This window comes from Penicillium concentricum (assembly GCF_028827145.1).
Source record: "Penicillium concentricum strain IBT 3081 chromosome Unknown utg000001l_segment0_segment0, whole genome shotgun sequence".
Taxonomy (NCBI): Eukaryota; Fungi; Ascomycota; class Eurotiomycetes; order Eurotiales; family Aspergillaceae; genus Penicillium; species Penicillium concentricum.
In genome coordinates, this window is record NW_026622754.1 from 7,344,987 (window position 1) to 7,366,814 (window position 21,828).

General features: G+C 48.8%; 10 protein-coding genes across 10 annotated transcripts; 3 read left to right on the top strand and 7 right to left on the bottom strand.

The window, feature by feature from the left end:
* Positions 1–903: 903 nt before the first annotated feature.
* N7517_002826 (uncharacterized protein) lies at positions 904–1,664 on the bottom strand (the record flags this gene model as incomplete). The annotated part of the gene is made up of 2 exons (XM_056720556.1): positions 904–1,469; positions 1,532–1,664. The coding sequence occupies 2 exons, from the start codon at positions 1,662–1,664 to the stop codon at positions 904–906; spliced, it is 699 nt and encodes a 232-aa protein (XP_056584691.1).
* A 194-nt stretch (positions 1,665–1,858) lies between these two features.
* Positions 1,859–3,387, top strand: N7517_002827 (WD repeat protein; the record flags this gene model as incomplete). Its single annotated transcript, XM_056720557.1, has 2 exons — positions 1,859–2,115; positions 2,169–3,387. 2 exons carry the CDS (start codon positions 1,859–1,861, stop codon positions 3,385–3,387), a joined length of 1,476 nt encoding a protein of 491 aa, XP_056584692.1.
* Positions 3,388–3,568: 181 nt separating this feature from the next.
* On the bottom strand, positions 3,569–3,958 carry N7517_002828 (uncharacterized protein; the record flags this gene model as incomplete). Its single annotated transcript, XM_056720558.1, has 1 exon — positions 3,569–3,958. One exon carries the CDS (start codon positions 3,956–3,958, stop codon positions 3,569–3,571), a length of 390 nt encoding a protein of 129 aa, XP_056584693.1.
* Positions 3,959–4,747: 789 nt separating this feature from the next.
* CweA (uncharacterized protein) lies at positions 4,748–7,421 on the bottom strand (the record flags this gene model as incomplete). Its single annotated transcript, XM_056720559.1, has 2 exons — positions 4,748–7,297; positions 7,350–7,421. The coding sequence occupies 2 exons, from the start codon at positions 7,419–7,421 to the stop codon at positions 4,748–4,750; spliced, it is 2,622 nt and encodes an 873-aa protein (XP_056584694.1).
* A 1,601-nt stretch (positions 7,422–9,022) lies between these two features.
* N7517_002830 (uncharacterized protein) lies at positions 9,023–9,529 on the bottom strand (the record flags this gene model as incomplete). Its single annotated transcript, XM_056720560.1, has 1 exon — positions 9,023–9,529. One exon carries the CDS (start codon positions 9,527–9,529, stop codon positions 9,023–9,025), a length of 507 nt encoding a protein of 168 aa, XP_056584695.1.
* A 2,413-nt stretch (positions 9,530–11,942) lies between these two features.
* aspf2 (major allergen Asp F2) lies at positions 11,943–12,949 on the bottom strand (the record flags this gene model as incomplete). Its single annotated transcript, XM_056720561.1, has 3 exons — positions 11,943–11,984; positions 12,036–12,499; positions 12,559–12,949. 3 exons carry the CDS (start codon positions 12,947–12,949, stop codon positions 11,943–11,945), a joined length of 897 nt encoding a protein of 298 aa, XP_056584696.1.
* A 661-nt stretch (positions 12,950–13,610) lies between these two features.
* Positions 13,611–15,188, top strand: zrfC (putative ZIP Zinc transporter; the record flags this gene model as incomplete). Its single annotated transcript, XM_056720562.1, has 4 exons — positions 13,611–13,837; positions 13,893–14,048; positions 14,104–14,344; positions 14,397–15,188. 4 exons carry the CDS (start codon positions 13,611–13,613, stop codon positions 15,186–15,188), a joined length of 1,416 nt encoding a protein of 471 aa, XP_056584697.1.
* A 655-nt stretch (positions 15,189–15,843) lies between these two features.
* N7517_002833 (GNAT family N-acetyltransferase) lies at positions 15,844–16,757 on the bottom strand (the record flags this gene model as incomplete). Its single annotated transcript, XM_056720563.1, has 3 exons — positions 15,844–15,882; positions 15,940–16,509; positions 16,641–16,757. 3 exons carry the CDS (start codon positions 16,755–16,757, stop codon positions 15,844–15,846), a joined length of 726 nt encoding a protein of 241 aa, XP_056584698.1.
* Positions 16,758–18,693: 1,936 nt separating this feature from the next.
* Positions 18,694–19,131, top strand: N7517_002834 (uncharacterized protein; the record flags this gene model as incomplete). The annotated part of the gene is made up of 1 exon (XM_056720564.1): positions 18,694–19,131. One exon carries the CDS (start codon positions 18,694–18,696, stop codon positions 19,129–19,131), a length of 438 nt encoding a protein of 145 aa, XP_056584699.1.
* Positions 19,132–19,673: 542 nt separating this feature from the next.
* Positions 19,674–21,167, bottom strand: N7517_002835 (putative extracellular threonine rich protein; the record flags this gene model as incomplete). Its single annotated transcript, XM_056720565.1, has 2 exons — positions 19,674–20,713; positions 20,774–21,167. The coding sequence occupies 2 exons, from the start codon at positions 21,165–21,167 to the stop codon at positions 19,674–19,676; spliced, it is 1,434 nt and encodes a 477-aa protein (XP_056584700.1).
* Between the last annotated feature and the right edge of the window lie 661 nt (positions 21,168–21,828).

Here is a 21,828-nt window from a genome sequence, read left to right on the forward strand (position 1 = left end):
ACCCTAGGTCTCTTCAAAAAAAAAGCTTAACAATCCAGCCGATCACTCATTGGGTAAGTGTGCGACGGCTAAGCATTGGTGGAGGCGCAGTGGTTGTCTAGAAGATTTACCTGTCACGCACACAAAGGTTGGAAACCCATGCTTCAGTCAAGCTCCATTAAACACTTACCTTTCCTTTCCTCTATTCCAAGGCTTTCCCTTTCTCTATAGAACTACTTTGCTTTTGAACACATTGTAAAATTATGACTGTACAAACTAACGCTCACGATAGCCTTTGGAGTTAGCACAAGACTAGATGAAACCCGACCTATTATTTGGGATCCACTCCAGTCAATTCCTGGATCCTACATGGGTTAGACATATCAAGTAAGACAAGATTCTGTTGAGAGATGAGGTCTCCCAACAAGATGTCGTCCCGATGCCAGCCATAATTAAACCGAACTTGCTGGATGCACAGCATATCCAAGATTGGATTTTGATTTGGCGAGCGCGCTCTCGACAGTCCTGCCATCCGGCTAAATATTGGCCGGTTTAATCACCGAAAGTTCTCTCCCTGAAGGTAGTACTTTGTGTATAACTCCATTGAAAACCTTTGTCGTAGCAGGAGGCGCACAAGAAGGCGCAGCAAACCATTGTCTTACAGATTAAAGTATGACTGTTGCTTCTCTGTATGCCATATAGTGGTGGCAGCAACTGGGATATGTGCCGATACCATGTGCACATACCATGTGCAGCGTGGCTGTGCACTGTAGTACATGGGTTGACCCGATTCGCTTTCAAGGGTCTGAAGCTTTGCAAGATATCGCGTAGCTTGATACAGCTGCAGGCATCAAAAGCCTCCGAGGAATTCGGCCGCGGAGGAATGGATGCAACCTAACAAAGAGATTATAACATCTCATCCAGTCATCGTCTTTCATCAACCTCGGTATCAAAATCTGTAGTAGCAGAAACAGAACGAGACAATTTGCGCCGTTTTGATCTTTGTCGGACAATGCTGTTTGCTCGCTTCCTTCGTGCTGCTCGTGCTGCTGACCTGGTTGTGGTGTCACTCTCAAGGCCTGACTTATCGTCCTCTTCCTCCGACAGCTCTTCTCCTTCAACCAGGGCTAGATCTCCAGTTTCACCCAGTTCCTCCTTGGCCATCTCTTCGATTAGGATCCCTATTGCAAGCAACGCTGTCTCATCCATGGTCTGATGGTCGTCTTTGCCGTTGTCCGCCGTAGCATATTCGTAGTAGTCGGCCGCGTAGGCATGTATTGTTTCAAGGAGCTCGGAGTTCGGGAGAGGTTGATTAGAGGGAAGATTCTCATGCGCGAAGTAGGTTTTCTCGTCGATTGATTCCGCCGGAATGTTCTGTCTGCGATAGAGAAGCTCCTCTGGACGCAAACTTCGAGCGCCTGCCGAGTTTGTGTCGCGGTATTGAGAAGCAACTTCACGGGGTGCGTTGACACCGCGAAGGTTGACACGACCTAGTTGAAATTAGATTTCTTTCTTCTTAGTATAACAAGCTAGGCAATCTTATAGAACATACCGGCTACCGCATCATAGACATTGGCGCGGCGTTTTATGTGCTTCGAAGGCTTATCGTCCAGTGGTTCTTGGTCATCTTCGAATGGCTCGACAAAACTGTCTTCGTCCGAATCGAGCGATCTAGCAACAGACATACTTCAGGTTTGCCAGGAAGACCAATCAAGGTTTGGCAAATCGAACAGGGATGTGCAGTGGATAGTAAGTAAAGGCCGAGGATCTCCAGCTGCCAGTTTCGATAAATGCGCCGGCACAACTTTAATCCGATGGAGCATAGCATCATCGAGTGCTCTCGACTTCTCTATGTAAAAGCACCAGCGCTGATGAATGAATGAATTCCTATCTCCTCAACAGAGCCCTTGGGTCTGTAGCTCCGAATGAATTTCATGTTGCTCAAACAACCCGGCTAGTTCACAACCTTGAGCCTGCTCCGGGTATACGCTTCTCCAGCCGCAGAGCAGCTGCACCAACGGACCGGTCCGAAGACGATGTGGCGCCTTTAGATCAAGAGCTAGGTGTTACGACGGAGGTGTTTGCTCACAAGTCCGGCGTGAATTGTCTGGCTGTCGATCAGTTTGAGGGCCGATAGTGCGTGTGCAGCCACTTAGCATCCGACAGTTGTCAATCTAACATGAAGGTAGTATGATATCGGGGGGTGCCGATCCATCAATTCATCTCTGGGATCTTGAATCAAGAGGCTCAGAACTCGAACACGTCCATCAATCTTGCGCGTCTGTCAGCAAATCCTCTCACGCCGATGCGCATACACATGCGATTACCTCACTCTCGATCTACCCTTTTGATCCCGTCCCATCAACGATCTTCTCGACAGCACACGATGGTACATTGAAACTTTCGGCGCTACAATCGCCCTCTATCACCCCCATACATACATTCAACCTGGACTGTACACCATATTCACACTCGTTCTCGTCCCAGCCTGGGTCAACACTGCTCGTCGCAGTGGGCACGTCTGAGCGGTCGGTCCGACTAGTAGACCTACGATCTGGACTATCGACACAAGGTCTACCGGGACACAATGGCGCAGTCTTATCGGTGGAATGGGCACCTCACCGGCCACATCTTCTAGCCTCTGCATCGGTTGACAACCGAGTAATCATATTTGACGTGCGTCGCGGAGGTCACAACTCTGCCATCGCTACACTGGATATGAACGATCCAGTGGGGCTGGTGGCCCCAGGAACTGGATCTACACCGGTCTCATACGAGAGTCGTCCAGCCTTCTCCCGGCATGCCCGTGCCCACAATGGGCCTGTCACCGGGGTACGGTGGACCTCTAATGGCAGTCACATCGTAACGACGGGACAAGATTCCCGAATTCGAGTCTGGGACTCTGCAACAGGCGCTAATACGCTTGTTCATTTCGGTCCTCGGGTTCGTAATGGCTCTTCCTCGCACCTGGCTGAACGGGCACCCTTGATCGTGCCGAGAAGATCCATGAATCCAGGGCACGAAACACTACTGTGGCCGAATTTCAATGAACAAGATGATCGTGGTGAGGTTTTCATGTTCGAGATGCGCGAGGGGACATTCGTTAAGCGTCTCCGCGTCCCAGGTCTCGCGGCAGGGTCGCAGAATATTCGTGGTCGGTCGAGTGCTTTGAGCGCTGGCCGTATCAATGACCTTGTCTGGCGAGGTAACGGTGCCTCTGGAGAGGGGATAGAGCTTTTCTCGGCGCACGGCGATGGAACGATCCGGACATGGGTGTCTCGCGAACCAGACGGCGAACCTACAGAAGAAGAGCAAGCAGCTCAAGCCGATCGCAAGAGAAAGCGAGATGTTCTTGACGAGATTTATCAAGGATTTCTCGGGCCTGACCAGCCCGGGCTACGAATCTGAAACTATTGTAGCTATGCTCTACACAGGCAATTTGAATCAATTTTTTTCGTGAATAGTATTGAATTATTTTACATCTGACAAACGCTATTCATAACATCATGCACCAGATAGCGCTAGCTCAAAGAAAACCAGCCATCATTTCGAAAAGCCGAAAGGCCACATCAATGGTCGAGGAGACCCGCTACTCTTCCTGGTAACGTTCAAACACACCCCGGTCATACTTGGAATGCTTGAGATCGCGAGTATCACCATGGGCAGCATGGTGATTAGCGCCCATATAGGCATGCTTGGACTCGATGCCGGCCGGCATAGAGTTGCCCATGCCGCTGATGACCTCGCCGCTCTGACCCACATCCCGGGTCGAGCGTGGCAAGTCAGTGGTATTGTCGGCGGCCGTCGCTGTTGAGGGCTTGACGATGCCTTCGTTGTCAAAGCCGAAGTGTTCGGCGCGCTGGTCTGGGCGTGACACCGAGGGGATGGTATTCATCTGGTCGGCATCATTGGGCATGGATATGCCTTGGGCGGCCATTTCAGAGAGAGTGCCGCCTTGGTGAGGGTCTTTCCGAACCATTTTGGAGGTGGAATTAGCTGTTGGAAGTGGTTTGATATCCAGTGAAACTTGAGATATTGAGCGCGGAATGAAGGATTTGCGTTGAGAGAGTGTGGGTTGATCCAACGAGATGAGACTACACTCGGACTCTCTTATATTCCGCTCTAGAGCCCAAGTCCTGTACTACTGGTACTGATGTCACAGCGTTGGGCGTTGGCGAGGGGTGATGGGCAATGATATCACATGGTGTTGATTGGTTGTGTTCATATTACTAGATAGAAGACCTACAACAACGAAGATGCCGCCGATTAATATGCAATACTGGAAATTATTGGAAGTTGAGAGTCGATATCCCGAAATTCAAGTGGGTTTTGCTGTCATTGAGGATTCGCAGTAGCGAAATCAAATGCCCACTTCTTATCCAGGCAACCTGACCCACCCTACTGGGGTCTAGATGTTCGGGATCAGGAACCGGAAATGAGATCTTTGTTGGGATTCAGTGCATTTATGATGCATGGGATTGTACAATGTGCGGTGTGTGGTTGGCGAGCAGAGATACGTTAACAGGTTCTTCTCGGAATTATTACATCTTGGTTGAGTTGAGAGTGGGAGAAGTCGAATTTTTAGTGCTATGAAGTGTAAAACATCGTTGGAGGAAGACAAACTGGCCATTAAAGATGGGTCAAATTGGTAAGCTACGGAAACGTGGTACGGAAAAGAATGGTTGTGAAGGGAACAAAAAGGATGAAGCCGAAACGAGCGACAAGAAACTACCGATGCACCGAACACTTGGATCTCATTACCGGGTGTCTACAAGATGAAGGCGAGGACACCCATGACAGCGGCCGCAGCGGAGATAATTCCTCCAGAGAGGCGAGCGGCGTCACCTTGAAACATGATTCCATGAGAGACAGAAGCAGAAGCAGAGGAAGAAGGAGAACCCTTCTGCTCGGCAGAGACACCACTGGGCACCATCTTACCCATGCTGTTGGATGAGGTAGCCTGGGACATAGCGCCATGCGAGACAGGGGTGGCCATGGGCACATGCACCGGGATCATGGAGTACTCGGCAGCCTGGCTCATGGGACGGTGGGAAGCATGGTTGTGAGGAGCGGGGGCTGAGGCGGCGTAGGAGTTCGCCATCGGGTCAGCCCCGGCGGAGTGCTGGGGGGAGGGGGAGAAGGCGGCGCTAGTGGCGACTGCAGGGGCCGAGCCACGGTAGGGATTCATCAAAGGGTCAGCCCCGGCGGAGTTCTGGGGAGCGTGAACAGGCATGGCACTGGCCTCCACGACGGGAGCCGACTGGTAGGCGACATGTGTCGCTTCGGCAGTCTTGTACTGGGTCCTGGTCACTGTGCGGACAACCTCATGGACCTGGGCAGCGCACTGTGGAGCCTCAACACGATCCTCAGAAGACCCGGCGGCGTCAGCCTCCGGCGCAGGAGCGTAGGCGCGGCGACTAAACGAGATGCTGCCAGCGGAGGGGCCGTTCTTGTTGTTCTTCAGCGATGTGAGATCATCGTCGAGTGTAGTGTGGGGCTCGTAGTGAGGCGCATAGCTGGGGCTATAGTGAGGCTCGTAGTGAGGCTCCGGGTGGTTCTCAAAGTGCGGCTCAGGGTGATCCTCAAAGTGAGGTTCGGGGTGAGGCTCGTAGTGCGACTCGGCGTGAGGCTCGTAGTGAGGCTCGGGGTGGTCCTCGAAGTGAGGCCCAGAGTGAGGCTTAGGGTGACCCTCGAAGTGAGGCCCGGGGGCGCCAGGGAATCCACGGCGACTGAACGAGATCTTGCCAGCGGTTGGGCCGTTGTTGTTGTTCTTCAACGATGTGAGATCCTCGTCGAGCTCATTATGAGGCTCGTAGTGCGGCGCATATGTGGGGCTATAGTGAGGCTCGTAGTGAGGCTCGGGGTGGTTGTGAACATGGGGCTCCGGGTGGTTCACATAGTGAGGCTCAGGGTGAGGCTCATAGTGTGACTCGGAGTGGGGCTCATAATGAGGCTCGGGGTGGTCCTCGAAGTGAGGCCCGGGGGCGCCAGGGAATCCACGGCGACTGAACGAGATCTTGCCAGCGGTTGGGCCGTTGTTGTTGTTCTCCAGAGCAGTTACCTCATGCTCCAGTGTGGTGTGAGGCTCATAGTGAGGCTTATAGCTAGGGCTATAGTGAGGCTCGTAATGAGGCTCGGGGTGGTTGTGAACATGGGGCTCGGGGTGGTTCACATAGTGAGGCTCGGGGTGAGGCTCATAGTGTGACTCGGAGTGGGGCTCATAATGAGGCTCGGGGTGGTCCTCGAAGTGAGGCCCAGTGTGAGGCTTGGGGTGACCCTCGAAGTGAGGCCCAGGGGCGCCAGGGAATCCACGGCGACTGAACGAGATCTTGCCAGCGGTTGGGCCGTTGTTGTTGTCCTTGACGGAAGTGAGATCATGCTCGACTGTGGTGTGGGGTTCGTAGTGAGGCGCGTAGGTAGGGCTATAGTGGGGCGCGTAGTGAGGCTCGGGGTGGTTGTGAACATGGGGCTCCGGGTGGTTCACATAGTGAGGCTCAGGGTGAGGCTCATAGTGTGACTCGGAGTGGGGCTCATAATGAGGCTCGGGGTGGTCCTCGAAGTGAGGCCCGGGGGCGCCAGGGAATCCACGACGACTGAACGAGATCTTGCCAGCGGTTGGGCCGTTGTTGTTGTCCTTGACTGAAGTGAGATCATGCTCGACTGTGGTGTGGGGTTCGTAGTGAGGCGCGTAGGTAGGGCTATAGTGGGGCGCGTAGTGAGGCTCCGGGTGGTTCTCGACATGGGGCTCCGGGTGGTTCACATAGTGAGGCTCAGGGTGAGGCTCATAGTGTGACTCAGTGTGAGGCGCGTAGTGAGGCTCGGGGTGAGACTCAAAGTGACCACCGTGCGGGGCGCCGCCGTGGGCAGGAGGGCCATGGTTCTCGGAGCGGCGGAAGTGGGTAAAGGCAGGAGCGTGAGGGTAAACATCCTCATGCTTTACGTCGACGGAGTGATCATCCTTGCTGTACTCGTTGACCTCGGTGTTGGAGGCATCATTCACAGACATATGGAAGCCTTTGTCCTCGTCATGGTCAGAGTGGTGGTGGTGACCAAAGACAGTCCCAGCTGGACCATCTCGCTTTCCAAAGGGTCCCATTCCAGGGACTTGAGGGCCGCCCGGAAAGCCGGGGTGGCCGAATGGCACAGGCACCCCCGCAGGACGAGGGTACACATCAGTGTGCTGCAGCTTGACGGAGTGGTCATCCTCGCTCCACTCGTTGACCTGGGCATTGGGCTTGATAGTAGCGGAGTTTGGGCTGATAAAGCCGCCGTCGCCATCAATGCCAGAAGCCCCACCGATGGCGGTACCACCAGCTTGCTGTTCATTTGGTTAGCTGAACGATCTGTTTACAGTGAGGACGACGACATACATTTTCCGCAAACTTGGCCTGGGCAGCAACTGCCAGCAGTGCCACAGGAATTCCGCCAATGAAGCCCTTCATGATTATGGTGCTTGGGAGATATTGCTGTAAAAAGGTGTATACTGTTGACCGTAGAAATTAAAAGAGTGACTGGAAGCGAGAGCAGGATAAAAGAATGGCTCGATTGATTGAATGCTCTCCTTTAGAGACAATGAATAGGGAACTACCTTGAGGAGATGTTCAGACCTTTAGTAGTTCCTTTGCATTGATGATCAACAGCTCAACAAGCAGGCGGGAATGCCGTCGCATCAACAGGGACTGCACCTTGACACGAGGCCAAGCCGTGCGTAATGCCATCAGAATGTCGCCAAGAATGAAAAATAACACTTAACAGGTGAGAAAATGCCCGTCGATCGTGGTCAGATCGTAAACAGATCCCATGTAATCCCTAGAAAGGTGGTGGTGTCGCATTCCGCGAGCTGAGAGGGATGGATCACCACCTAAACAGGAGCGGCATTCAGAGATCAAGTAAGCCCCTTGTGTGAGCTAGGATATTTTAACCATTTTACATGAGTCGTTCGGGAGTGATGCCATAAGTCATGTTCGACTCCTCCCAAAAAGACTGGAGTATGGATGATCTTAGGACATCCTATCCTTCATTCGAGTTGAGCTTCGAGAGGCTAACTTTGAAAACCACCGTGCGACCAGAACATGGGATTCCCAGTGATGTCAATGACTGCGATGCCGTATTTATTTTTGCATACAGGTCCGGCTGAATTGCCCACATTACAATAGGAACAGTGTAGTGACTCTTCGGCCTAGGATTTATAGGTTACGCTGAATCTGTTCAGTTATTGTTTTTTTTTTTTACAAGACCTTCACAAACATCAATGCGTTGGTCGCTACTCTCGCTTCAACTGCAAAACAGAGTTGAGGCGAAGGAATGTGTCCCGTCTTCGACATTCAAATCCCACCGCCCTCACTTAAGAGGACACAGGAAACGAACTTCCTATCGAGGACAATCTATCTCCTGAGCCGATCAGTCCCGTAAGACCGAAGTCCGTAGGACCGAAGGCAACACATCGTCGTGGGTTTGTCGTAAGACAGAACGATGGTCGTGGCAGGCTCAGTTGCTTTTTTTCGATAGAGAAAAAAAGAAAAAGAGAGAAGGGCGAAAAAGTTTGCGGTTTTTTATAGCGCTAGTGGAGTCATCGGGTCGGATTTATAATTTCCCTTTCGGCGCCAAGGTCGGTCCGACCCGGTCGGTGTTATGGCCTGCATTTTAAGGCTACAAATCACACCTCAGGCACTATTTTGAACAAAAAAATAACTTAGGATATGATACAGCGGTTTCCAATTCCATGACATGTCCAATTGAATACCCGCGGGATCCTGATCACGCCGGAATCCGACATGTTGGACAAGTGGAATAATCTTTAATTAAGAATAACAAAATGCTCACCCTCAAACTCCAGCTCTCCATGGCACCTTCAAAGGAGAAAGAAGAAACAAAAAAGGGTGACCTGGGTTAGGTCGGAGAATTCGATGATGTGAATCATAATGAATGATGATCGGGTTGCTCATCGCCCCGAATCAAAAATGGTAAAATGGTAACCGGAACCTTGCATGTCCTGTCAGCTATGAATGTAAACCAGTGAGTGCACAAGACTCGAACGACTCACTTATCCCCCAGTTGCCGTTTTTTCGGCACTGGCTTTCCAACCTGCTCCTCCTACCGCCGCAGTGATGCCCAATGCGATTGCAATCATAGTCCCCACCGTCACTACAGCCACGACTGCCTTCAGTGCCATCCGTTGTTTGTTATTCAAAGACTGCAACCATGTCAATGGTTTGTTCTCTTCCTCCCACAACTTCGATCGTCGGGGACTATCGGTTCGGCAGCTTGCGTATGGGCCCATGCTTTCCAGGTCTCTCAAATTGCTTCTCCGGTTGGCATTCTTCGTTTCGAAGGTGAGTTGTTCGTGTGAGATAGTTGGACTTGAATGAGGATAGAAAGGCGAGCATGGCTTTGCACCGATCGATGGATCAAACTCCTGGCTGTGAGCCCCAGGCGAAGACGTGATGGAACATCGTGGGGGCGCGATATTAGGCGTCGTTGGGAGTTTCTCGTCGGTTTTGATCGCCGCGGCCACCTGGGCCCCAATCACGCCAAGTCCGTGTAAACTCATCGCGATGTGCCAATATGGCTGTAAGGGACAGCCGATTCCCAGATCAAAAGATCTTGGAGAGTGACCTCTTCAGGCTTTTTCGCTTAGACTTGGATCGTTGTATGGGGCGTTGTTCTTTAAGCTTGGGTGCTGGTGTTATGATTGCCTCAACGGGAATGGCGACGGTCGAGACACCGCCGTACATAAACAATGCCGTATCAACCTGGAATGCGCTCCAAGTCCAAGCGGACCGCGGCAGTTTCATCACTCGAACTGGTCACAATAAGGAATATAATTATTGAAAATAGTGGAGGGGCGGATATGTGCCCGTCAAAATGATAGTTTGATATAAAATGGAATGAGTGGTGGTTTCCTCTTAAAGCGCACCTGGATGATTTGGGGGCTTTACGGCAACAGCAATCAAAGTTTTCTGAAAAGGGTCCTAGGTACATTCGGCAACACCTTGTAGTGAAATGAACTATTCCTCTAGTGATGCAAGGCCTCTATTGGCTTGAAGGCAGTTTTTTACCCCTAGATTGGTATCTCGTGCGCCTTCGGACATTCCCACACCCTTTATAGTGTAAATTACCTTCTCCTGCAGCAAAAGTAACCCTAGAACCCTAATATTGGCAAATCATTGCTTAGATAGCATTCTTATCGGTTGATCATACAACCCCCTGCTCCAAATCCTCTTTCCATAGGCTCTGTTTGTAACCCCTGTTGGCCACTTCAGTATGTGGATTCCACCCTAGCATATGAGAGCATCTTATTATGTGGTGTCTCTCGGTGGGACAGATTATAGGGCGTCAGGGGCATATTTGAAATTGGGTTCCTCGTTCTATTTCAACATAGTTCACAGATCATAGGTCATATGTGTGTCGGTCACATCTTGAATATGCATACAAAGCTGCATGACATTGTACAATTCACGCCGGCAAAGCTTGCCCCAGTAGAGTTATGTAGCATCAATCACAGCCACGGGCAGCCTTAATCTATATTTGAAAATAATAGGTAAAACTAAGCGTTGTCGTATTGTTGATGTCGATCCGTCATACAAACTAGACAGACTACTTCGAGTGACTAGATCCTCTACCGGGAAGCTGAAAAATTTCCCATCTTCCGCTACAATTAATTCTCTTATTGAACAAAGTAGTGTTTGTTCTTTAGCATATAGAAGTAATATTGAAATCATTTGCCCATGTGCTTTTTAATGATAAACATGTTGAGCTGTCACAGAAATATCTTAACAATAAAAGATTGTTCATTATATATATCTCTCAATCACATGGTTCACATGACAAATGTTGAACAAAATATAGGAACAAAACACATGCGAGTCCAAATCGAATACGTCTCAAGATCATATGAAACTTGAAAGAGATATATATCACGTAAAGATATATTTATTCATCAGTTCACCTGCAGCGTTCATCCACTTGCCGAACCTCGAAGCGTTTTATCCAAAAAGATGTAATATTTTGATGACCTGCATCACGTTAACAAATAACAGAAATTTAGCCAGATAGAGATTTCATTTCTATAATTCACTCAACTAAGCTTTTTATGGGCCTTTATTTTGGCAATAAAATCCAACTACTATGGGGATTCATCTATCAGGAGTAATACTACCGGTAGCCAAGCATATCTCATGATCAGCTCGACCAGCGTCTATAGCGACCTCGGGATGCAACTTAATTTTAATATAATTAACTACTAAGCCAGTGATTTTTACTACTCATGAAATGGTCTACATTGTTAATGCTTAGTGTAACAAGTCTCCAGAACTAGGCCCTCTCCAACCTGGGAATCATCGCGATACAATAATTAATCTACTGTTGCAGTTTCCCAAATCGCCTTGGAAAAAAACGTGGAATGGATCAACACACTATAAGCCAATTAGCCCAGTCTATATGCCAATAGTAACAAAGCTTCACTCCAAATTCACAGCACCACGAGATGCAGTGATCGTCCAGCCAGAATGGTTGAACACATGATGAATATAAAATGCAAAATATAAGCTATATCAATAAAATAAGAGCGGTTATGATAAAAGGGGCAATATTGAAGTCTTTTGGAAGAAAATAATTCACACCGAAAAAATCCTTACCCCTGGATCCATGCCGAACAAACAAGACTACTACAACATAGGGGGCCGAATACGAACTGTAATATTTAAATGTGCCCCTTTATAAAAAATATGGTAGTGAATAGGCGCAGCATTGATATGGATTATATTATGTTGCTCCGTACGGAGTACAATCTCTAAGTATGTTGAGGCTGGTGTCTTGGACCAATAGGACCCTTCTTCCCTCGCTCTCCTGCTATGAATACCCCTCAATTTCCTTCACGTCAGGCCTATCATCTTGCCAAAGTTTTCGTTACTTGTGCCTTAATTGCGTAATCAGGCTTTTCGCCGTTCTAAACAATAAAAACATCAAGTGCAGTGGAGCTCGCCTCCTTCATGGGTATGGCAATTCTATTCAAATCAGTTTCGGGTCACCACAGTGCAACACAAAAAGCGACTTACCGGAGGCACGTCGGAAGCCGTCGAAGGCGCATCGGTATTTGTTGCAGTAGGAGTTGGTTGACTGGTCACAGCCTCAGATGTTGTTTGCTCAACGTGGGGTTCATCATGCTTATGTTGGACACCTGGACAACCAATCCCCGGCACAGCAATGTCGTAAGCATATACCTCCAGTGCAAAGTACTGCAGAGTCTCCGAATCATGCGTTGACAGCGTCGCATTTTTCTTCGCCTGGTCAATGACCTCTTCATATCCGTCTGCAAAATGATCTATCCAGTTCTGTCCGATGGCAGGAACATGATATAGGCGGTGCAACAGATCAGCGGCCCAGAAGGTATTGGTCTCGGATTCTGAGATTGTATATCCAAGGCCACACATGGTTGAGAGAGAGCGACGAGTTTGGTAGCTCAGGTCGCAGATAACTGTCTCATCCGTGCCATTTTCGCCTCGCCAATGTCCGGCATAACCTATTTGGTTGAGATGTTTAGTATAACTATCATCCCTCATATAGAGCAAGGTGTATTACTTTTAATATCACAATTTCCGTCCGGGTTATCACATCGAAACAAAACGTCTTTCTTATTGCCGTTGACCACGATATCAAATGCACCGATGGCTTCCATGGATGGGCGGTCACCGAAATACTTCCTATAGATCTCACTCTCATTTCTCCATCTCAAGATATGGTTTTGAGCATGCTCGGCAAGAGCAATGGTTTCGTTAAGACCTAGCTCAATCTGGCGACGCTGGGTTGCATTGCAGCTTGAATGGATGGGAAATTGATTCACAGCGCCGGCGTTCCAAGGTGCAAGCCCGGTCCGAGAGGATGGCAGGGATTGATTGCCTCCAGAGCTTTCGGGGGTAGGAAGAGCAGCAGCAATTGCTGCAGAGGAGAGAATGAGCTTGAACAAAAGCATGTTTGTATAATCGAGGCAAATTGCTGGAGAACTATGGAAGAAAATTCTTAAACACGGTAGGGGCAGCTTTTATATCAGTTTTACTAGGTTTTTGACACTTCCATATACGATGTTTTTAGTTTTTCTCAACTGTTTGCCAAGTGTGGCTTTCGTTCTCATTGCGTTGTGTCGGTAGTCAACGCAACACCTAGTATAGGATAGGAAGCGGGATGTCTTCTCCATATTTCCCGGTACACGGATGGTGCAATCTGCCAAGAGGGGACCTTGAGAGCTTCTTTGCTTCTCTCGTCAAAAGTCTCTTTTTCTCCAGCAATCAGAACAGAAAATCCTAGATTGGTGCCAAGACAAAGGCTCGGCGGGAGGGTCGCCAAGACACGTTGGCGGGAGTACCTTGAGAGAGCAAGAACTGAATGGGCGATATTCTCCGGAGGAAACCCGGATTTGAAGTTTAGACCTGCTCTTGGCGAAAATATGGAAAGATGTTTCGCTTGGCATTGAGAACCTTGGGGGTGAGAGCCGTATGGTGGCTCTTACTTAATATACCAGGCATTTTAGATATGATTGCACCCAGTATTCCATTAAAATTTTCTGACTTGTGCCATATTCATTCCATCAATCCCAATATCATCTATTTGCGGAAGAGTAGAGCACCAGTTTCATCATGCTCGTTTCCAGACCTTTCCTTATATCACTGGGCATTTCCAGGGTATATGCGGCCACAGCAACAACATCAGCACAAACATCATCTATAACTGGCTGTCATAGCCATGGCTCAAGCATTTACTGTATTGATGGAGATGGCCACGAAGTTTTAGTTTCGGCCACATCTACCCCTACAACCGGGATTCCAGCACAATACACTGGGTGTCACTCCCACGGAAGCGAGTCGTAAGTACACACGCATGCGTCTCTATGACAATACACTAACCTACAAAATGCGAAGATATTGCATGGATGGAGATGGAAACGATGTCCTGATTCAAGAAGAAGAAACGGAAGCCGAGGGGACCGAAGACAGTCACAGTAAAGATGATACCCACGACCACGAAGAATCCTCAAGCGAAGCCAAGCAAAGCTGTCACTTCCATGCTGGTGTCGAGTAAGCTTATCACAATTTTTCCAAATTTGAGCGTTATTGACTTTGGCTATCCTAGACACTGCGTGGGTGAAGGTGAATCAGAGGAACATAGTGCTTCATCGTGTGATATCAAAGCTAGAGACTACAACGTGCCTCTAAGAGTTGGTACACTGTTCGTTGTCCTTGTCACTAGTGCAATTGGTGTCTTTGCCCCTATTCTCTTGATGAAACTTCCATTTGCCTCGATCAATGGGGTGGTCTCGACCGTCATCAAACAATTTGGAACTGGCATTATCCTCGCCACGGCTTTCATCCATGTAAGTAAGCTCGACCTTGACAGACGTACCATTTGCTGATTGCTTTCCTTAGCTATACACACATGCCACCCTCATGTTTACCAATGAATGTTTAGGAGAGCTCGAGTACGAAGCAACTACCTCTGCGGTAGTCATGGCGGGTATATTCATTGCTTTCTTGTTGGAATACATTGGTCACAGGGTTATTGTTGCTCGCAACAGCAAGAAGACCTCCGCAGCAACCACCCCATCCGAATCTCAGCAAACACATCAGAAGGAAGAGGATGACCACTCGCATGACCACTCTCAGAACCAACAGCAGCAGCCTACGTTGGTTTGTCTGGGGCACAATCACGGCTCATTCGATCTTACCGGGCCCAACAGCAAATTTTCGGTAATTGTCATGGAAGCGGGTATACTTTTCCATAGTATCTTGATTGGTCTCACCCTCGTCGTTGCTGGGGACTCATTTTACAAGACGCTTCTGGTGGTGATTGTGTTTCATCAATTCTTTGAAGGGTTGGCACTCGGTGCTCGCATTGCAATCCTCCCCGGACCTATATTCCCTTCTAAGGCGTGTATGGCGATGGCATTTGCCTTGATCACACCTATTGGCATGGCCATTGGACTTGGTGTTTTGCACACCTTCAATGGTAACTCAAGGGGCACTTTAATTGCACTAGGAACATTGGACGCGTTGTCTGCTGGTATTCTGGTGTGGGTTGGTGTCGTTGATATGTGGGCGCGTGACTGGGTCATTGATGGAGGTGAAATGTTGCATGCGAAGTTGTCAAAAGTTTTGACTGGTGGTATTTCTTTGGTCAGTGGGGTGGTGTTGATGGGACTGCTAGGAAAATGGGCTTGATCATAGGGGTGACATGGCTGCCTGAGGCCTGTTTCCTTCTAATGTTATCTTCCATATGTACATAGTTAGACTATTCCTGAAAATCGATGCCTCGAACATTATAAGCGGCTCACCTAGGCCGAATTTCACTCTCCGTATTCCGTATTCAACCTGAATGTTTACCAGTGCCCACACTCTCGTCTATGGCGCTATATGCTCATAATAGTTAAATTTATGGAAATACAAAAACAAACGTATAGCGGACGAGTTGAATTGTGTTGAATTAGAAAAAGATCATTGAGGTCAGAAGACGGGAACAAAGCACACATCAGTGCCTCTGTGGCTCTCACCTTCTGGGACGCAGACGGCTAATCAAAAGACAAAGGAGTGATCATGTTTCGCTGCGACATACCCCAACCTAAAGCCAAGAAAATACAGAGATAGAGATTGGAAAGGAAATTAACTCTAAATAGTCCAAGCTCACTTGCTAGAGACTTGGGGAAAAAAGCGATATTCGATCATCTCACGCACGCTGCTAAAGCAATCAAACATGACAGCTACTAAAATGCTTCCAAGGTTGTGATTCAAATACTAATAATTAGTGATAGTCTGTCACTCAATCTCCCTCCCTGTGTATCTGTGTTAATGAACGGTATCGGCTGTTGCAATTTCAGCCTTATTCTTTGGACTTGGGGTTTCGAATCATGCAATATAACTGGGATAGCGCGTGTCAGTGATTTAATGAGGTAAATCTCCAGCCAACAGGGCATACCTTGCAGACGTCCCCTCCATCCACGCACTCAATCTCCTTGACCAATTCAAAGCCCATTTTCTCATAAATACCCACGTTTGGATACCCCTTGGAGCTCTCAAGGTAGCACGGCATATTCTCCCGATCAGCCTTCTCCATGACATTCTCCATGAGCTTCTTGCCCACTCCCATACCACGCGCCTCTGAATCAACGCAGACAACATTGCAAAAATAGTACCCACGGGGATCCTGCCAGATGGCATCATGCGCAGTTTGCTGCACTTGTTTCCAAATCCAATAGCGGTGGACATTTAGACCACCACGACCGAGGAAGCGGATATTGTTCATGAGCTGGCGGAAGGAAAGGAGCCAGTCTTGCGCCCAAGCAGACCAGGTCTGTGATTTGGAGGGCCCTTGTGGCGAGTACCACCAGGCAACGCCGACCACAGTACCGGCTGGTAGGCGTATTTCGCCTTCGCTCTTGGTTTCATTTGCGGCGCGAGTTATCTTGGCGACAGAGATGGGACAGTCGCAATTGATACCATATCGGAAATGAGCAGCGAGGGAGGCTGCGTTTCGTTGGATGTTAAACTGTTAGATCCCGTTATTACTTGATTCGATATCCACTTCTTTGTGCTCCACTCTTTTTTTTTTTGCGCCTCTGTCTTAAAGCCACGATGAAGTCATCGGAGCCAAGGTTTGTGGAAAAATGTATTTCATACCTTGGATGGGTCATCAAACGCCCAACGAAAATATGGATCGTCGGCAAACGCTTTCTGCACACAGTCTACAGCCCCGGGTATGTCGGTCTGAGCCAGCGGGACGATTTCGATTGACATTTTCGTCTTGGCTTGTCACTACGTTTTTCTTGGACAGCGACAATCTTCTTAGCGAACTGGTTTAGACGTCCGGATACTTTTTCTACTAGCTCTGCGTATAGCCTGACACAGAGATATAGTATAAGAATGCCAATGAAGCCGTTGGGGACAATGAGAGATAAAGACAACCGCCATCTAAGTAGAGTTGAAGTGGTGATGGTCCACAAGTTGATGGAGGAGAAGGTGAGGGAAGCGAGGTCTTTGTTTATTGTAAGGGTGTCAGCAATCGAGGAAATAATGAGTAGAAAGTCCCTTGCCCTGAGGAATGGGGTTCATATAGCTCAATGATGATCCTCGGGGCCACTTGATTGCCACGCTTATCTTATCCACGGCCTACATTCCAAGGTTGCATGTCGCTAGCCTTTCTAGGCAGCTCCAGCCGGAACAAGTACATATGCGCTATGGTGTCGCACAGCGTCCCTCCACTTATACCATCGCTTCATCGTGGTCCCGGCAGTAGTGTCCATTAGACGTGTTACAGACCGACTATTTAAGCATGTACATAGTACTTCGTGTGCTCGAATACCTCTGATTCAACACGTCGATCTCTGGTTTGCCTAAACGCGGGGGACGGCTCGTATTGGATCATGTGGAGAAGCCAATCTAAAGCTAATCCCAATCAGGCAGGTAGTTGCGTCATTGGTTCAAGTGACCTCGGGACTGTGGGGCGTTCCAGGGTTATCAGATTTATCAGAACTGATAAGAGATTGTCATAATTAGAGTCAACTATACATCTAGTTGATCTTTTTAAAGCCTCATAGGGTGTAGCTTATTTGATTACTTACTCATGGATTCCTCGGTAAATACTTATATGTCAGCAGCGGAGAATTGTTCCGGCTGAGCCTTATCATGAACTCGGTAAAACCATGAGAGGTCAGAGCAAATGTGCATCTATTAGACGGGAAATACGTTTCGAAAATTGTGCTCGTATCTCATGCAACTCAGATTTTAGGTATCTTGTTTAGCTAGAGAGTGCCGATGGGATACATTGAGAAACTCATATAAAACATGTCCAAATCATAGTTAAAAATTACTATGGACTTATCGGACAAGTAACATCTATAGATTATTCGGAATTATACGATGAAAATATCAAGCAAAGCATTCAAACACATATAGATTTTGCTGCCTGTCTGGCCGTTAATCCTTTGTTTGGTGATACATGGTCACCTGCCACCTGCATTCTTTTCTTATCTGGTTCAACTACCCCATGCTCTGCCCTTTGTATTATTCTCTTTGTTTATCGAGTCCATTTATTTGGCCGATATATCTGAACATGATGAAAGTTTCAAAATTAGTTCTTCCAGCAAGTTGTCTACATAGAGGTTATGGCATTGTTACAACGTGAGCTGTGCCCAGTCTCGTATTTCGACTCCAATATAACTGGGAAAAGTTCTATCGGGTTCTTTTCTAAACTCAAAGCAGCAGGTTATTAGCCTCTATCACAGACCTCATTATCTATTTTGCTAAGATATAAATAGTGTCTTTGTGGGTAAGGTGAAGGCGAAGGCTTTCTTTCTTGGCAAAAATAACCCGGAGTCTTCCAAGGTTCAAGGTTTCTTTTCTTCCTTGAGAGAACAAAAATAAAATCTTTGTTGTAATTGCTGTCTTTGTCAAATATATCAACCAGGGAATTGAATCAGTACCAACTGTACTCTGTACAACTGCATAAATATCACCCACTACCTTCCCAAGTTCTCAATCAGACATAGCCTGCAAGCAATCCCCGAGAACGCATCTGATTCTACATCGTCGGATAATTCAGTGATTTGCTTACACCTTGCTTGTCCAGAAATCGTCAGTAAATTTCACCTCCAAAGCACACTCCAATCACATATCGCATCGGGTCTTGCAACCTTTGGAAGCGTCTCTGTCACCAGCCAGATATTCGTCTACGATGCCTCGCCATGATATTGAACGTATACTAGCCGATGACCCCTACAATGAGCGGCGCATCTTCGTTTTGTCATGTGTACACGATGCAATCTACTATCTTCGTCACGGACCGCATCGTCGTAATGATGTCATTGCCACATTAGAGGAAATTTCTGGCGAAATGGGTGTTGCTATTTCAAGCGCGGTTTTGGAACGTGATCCCCAGTTTGAGCGGTTGTGCCGTAACCTTGAGCTTATGCTGCCTGTTCTGATCAGGACTCTCAACAAGCACAACGACCGGGGGACCGACAAAGACATTGCTGATGATCTCATCACCTGCATCCCCGGCGTTTTGCAACAGCCTAAAGAATGGAACCCGGAGGTCGAAGAGATTTCTGACGAGGAAGAGTTTGAGCAAGAGCAGCGAAACCAAAATAGATGCCCTCACCATCACAGATAGATTTGACCATCTGCGTAAGGAGGCTGGAATCGAGTACGGGCTATAGTCGTGACAGGAGTTTTGAAGAATTTTGGGTTCTAGTGTTTTTGCTGCCGCTTCTATATTCCAATTTGTGTTTTTGTTTCAGAGACATTAAACCAATGAGAGACGAATTATGTCACATGTATTTCATTTCCTTATATCCGATCCTGCCCCGTTGACTAGATAGATCCGAGGGAGTAGATCGTGAGTTATTACAAGCAACATTGGAAATATCGTAAGCTTCATAAAGCGACAACAGACTTTTCTAGCAGATTCCCTAAAGGCTAAAGCTTGCCTGGGGGCACTTGTGTTAATGGTAGAAGAAATAAATCCCATGCCATAAGCACAAGCTATCAATTCGATAACTAAACATCAGCAACATCATATTACCACCAAATACATTAAACTCCTCTTAAACTATCAGAAAAACTATCAAAAACCGACAATAGCCAAACTGATCTAACATCTATCGAGAAACAACCAATATCTCAGTCTACTCTTCCCCAATCCAACCAAACAATCTAAACACGATTGCGTCCACGATGAAAGCGCGGCAGGAAAGCAGGCGCAGGTTCGGTGGCAGTCTCAGTCACAATTCGGGTGAGATTAACTGCACTGGTCGTGGCATTCGAGATAACAGTCGAGTTGGTGAAGTGGGCTGTCGCTGTCGTGTTGCTAAATAACTGTCGGCGAACAACATCGGGGTTGATAATTGCTCGTGGAGTGACACGCGAACCCGGCGTTGAGGGGGATACACGTGGAGGTGTTGACGTAGGCAAAGTCACGAGGGTAGCTGGTGTTGTGGGCAATCCTGTGGTGATGGTACGCTGCCTAGTGCTGCTCGGTATGAGGGGCGTCGAGCTTCGTGTCTGAGTCAGGGTGTTGGTTTGGGTTCTGGTGGATGAGGCTGTCACGCTGCTGCCACTTGAGGACACTACGCCAGTGCCAGAGGCGGTCCCTGGGGCTGTCGTAGCGCCACTTGGGGAAACTCCACCTCCTCCGGCACCTCCTCCAGCACCTCCTCCAGCACCTCCTCCAGCAGCTCCTCCACCTGCGCCTCCGCCACCTCCAGTGGGGCAAGGACAGCACTCTGATGTCGGGCCCAGTCCCGCACCAGATGTGACAGTGACGGTGGTAGTGGCAGTGCTCACGACGACGGCAGGACAAGTAACCGTCACCGGGATGACGGTGGTCTCCTTAGATGTGGAAGGAGGAGGGCAAACTGGTGGTCCTCCAGTGGTAACGCTGGGGGATGGGGAAGGAGGTACACTACTGCCGCCAGGGGGAGATGTGGGGCTAGTGATTGTATGCTCACTAGTGGAGGGAGGAGGCTGGGCAGTGTTAGTAGTTGTAGTGACTACTTCAGGGGGCGATGGTTGTGGGGTTCCACTAGGAGAGGGTGGCTGAGTGGTTCCGCTGGGGAAGGAAGCGGGGCCGCTGGGCGATGGCCCGCTTGGGGGAGGACTAACATTGCCACCAGTTGGAGCAGGTCCGGTTGTTGTGCTAGCAGTGCCACCAGTTGGGGTAGCAGTCGTACCGCCACCAGTGGGTGAAGTGCCGCCTTAAGTACCAGGGAGAGTAAGAAGAGTGCTTTCAGAAAATAAGGTAGTAGTTTGCTCACCTCCACCGCCAGGAACAGTACCACCGCCACCGCCAGGAACTGTACCACCTCCGCCGCCAGGGACTGTAGTACCACCGCCACCGCCAGGGACTGTACCGCCACCTCCGCCGGGAACAGTACCACCTCCTCCACCAGGGACTGTACCACCACCTCCTGGCCCCGGGGTGGTCTGAGGCGGCGGAGCATGTGTCGTAGCCAACTCCTCGGTCAATACAGAAAGCAGCGAGCTCTCAAGGTCAGGATGGTTGTGGCGCTCCTGCAAGGCAAAGTCGCGCTCTTCTCGACGACGATCCTCGAGGCCAGGCTGCTCTATCGCCACATCCGGGACAGCCAGGACATTCTGCAAGAGTGTCCAGGAGCAAGCCAGCAGAATCAAGCATCTTTTGGGAAACATGATTCGGACCTACGAAAGTATATGCAGGGCGATTGAGCAAATGTGGCCGATTTGGAAAGAGCAGGGGCCAATGCAAGTTCGCCGGCGGTTCCGGGTGTTGTCGAATTGATGAAGGAGCTGATTTAGAAGACAGTTCTAGATTCAGGACTCCTTAGATAGCAAGTTTAGCAAGTTTAGCAACGAAGCAAATGCCCACCAGACAGGTTCGAGACGATAGCAAGAAAAGCAATGTCCCAGATGAAAAGGACGTTAGGAGAGGGATATGGGCATAGCGTCATATATGTAGTGAGAGCCTAGACAACTCAATGGTGATGGATTGATGAACACTCGATGTCATCACAGCGAGAAGATTGACCAGGGGTGATGTCGATGTTTGTTTTTTGGTTAAGCTTTCGTTGTCTTTATAGTTTCCGTGGTAAGTGCTGAGGCTGCTCCTATTGGAAATCATTCCCAGTGATGAAATCCATGGCTGGATAAGGTACACAGACATCATTGTGACTAGATGTTTACATAGATCCGGTGCCTGTCGGATATCTTATGCGATGTGTTCTGCCCTGCTCAGCCCTGCAGGGGGGAACCTGAACCTGAGTTTCCAACATGCGTTTTATATTGCCTCCATGGCGGCAAATTGTTCTATTTACAACTGCCAGTTCGACTTCGA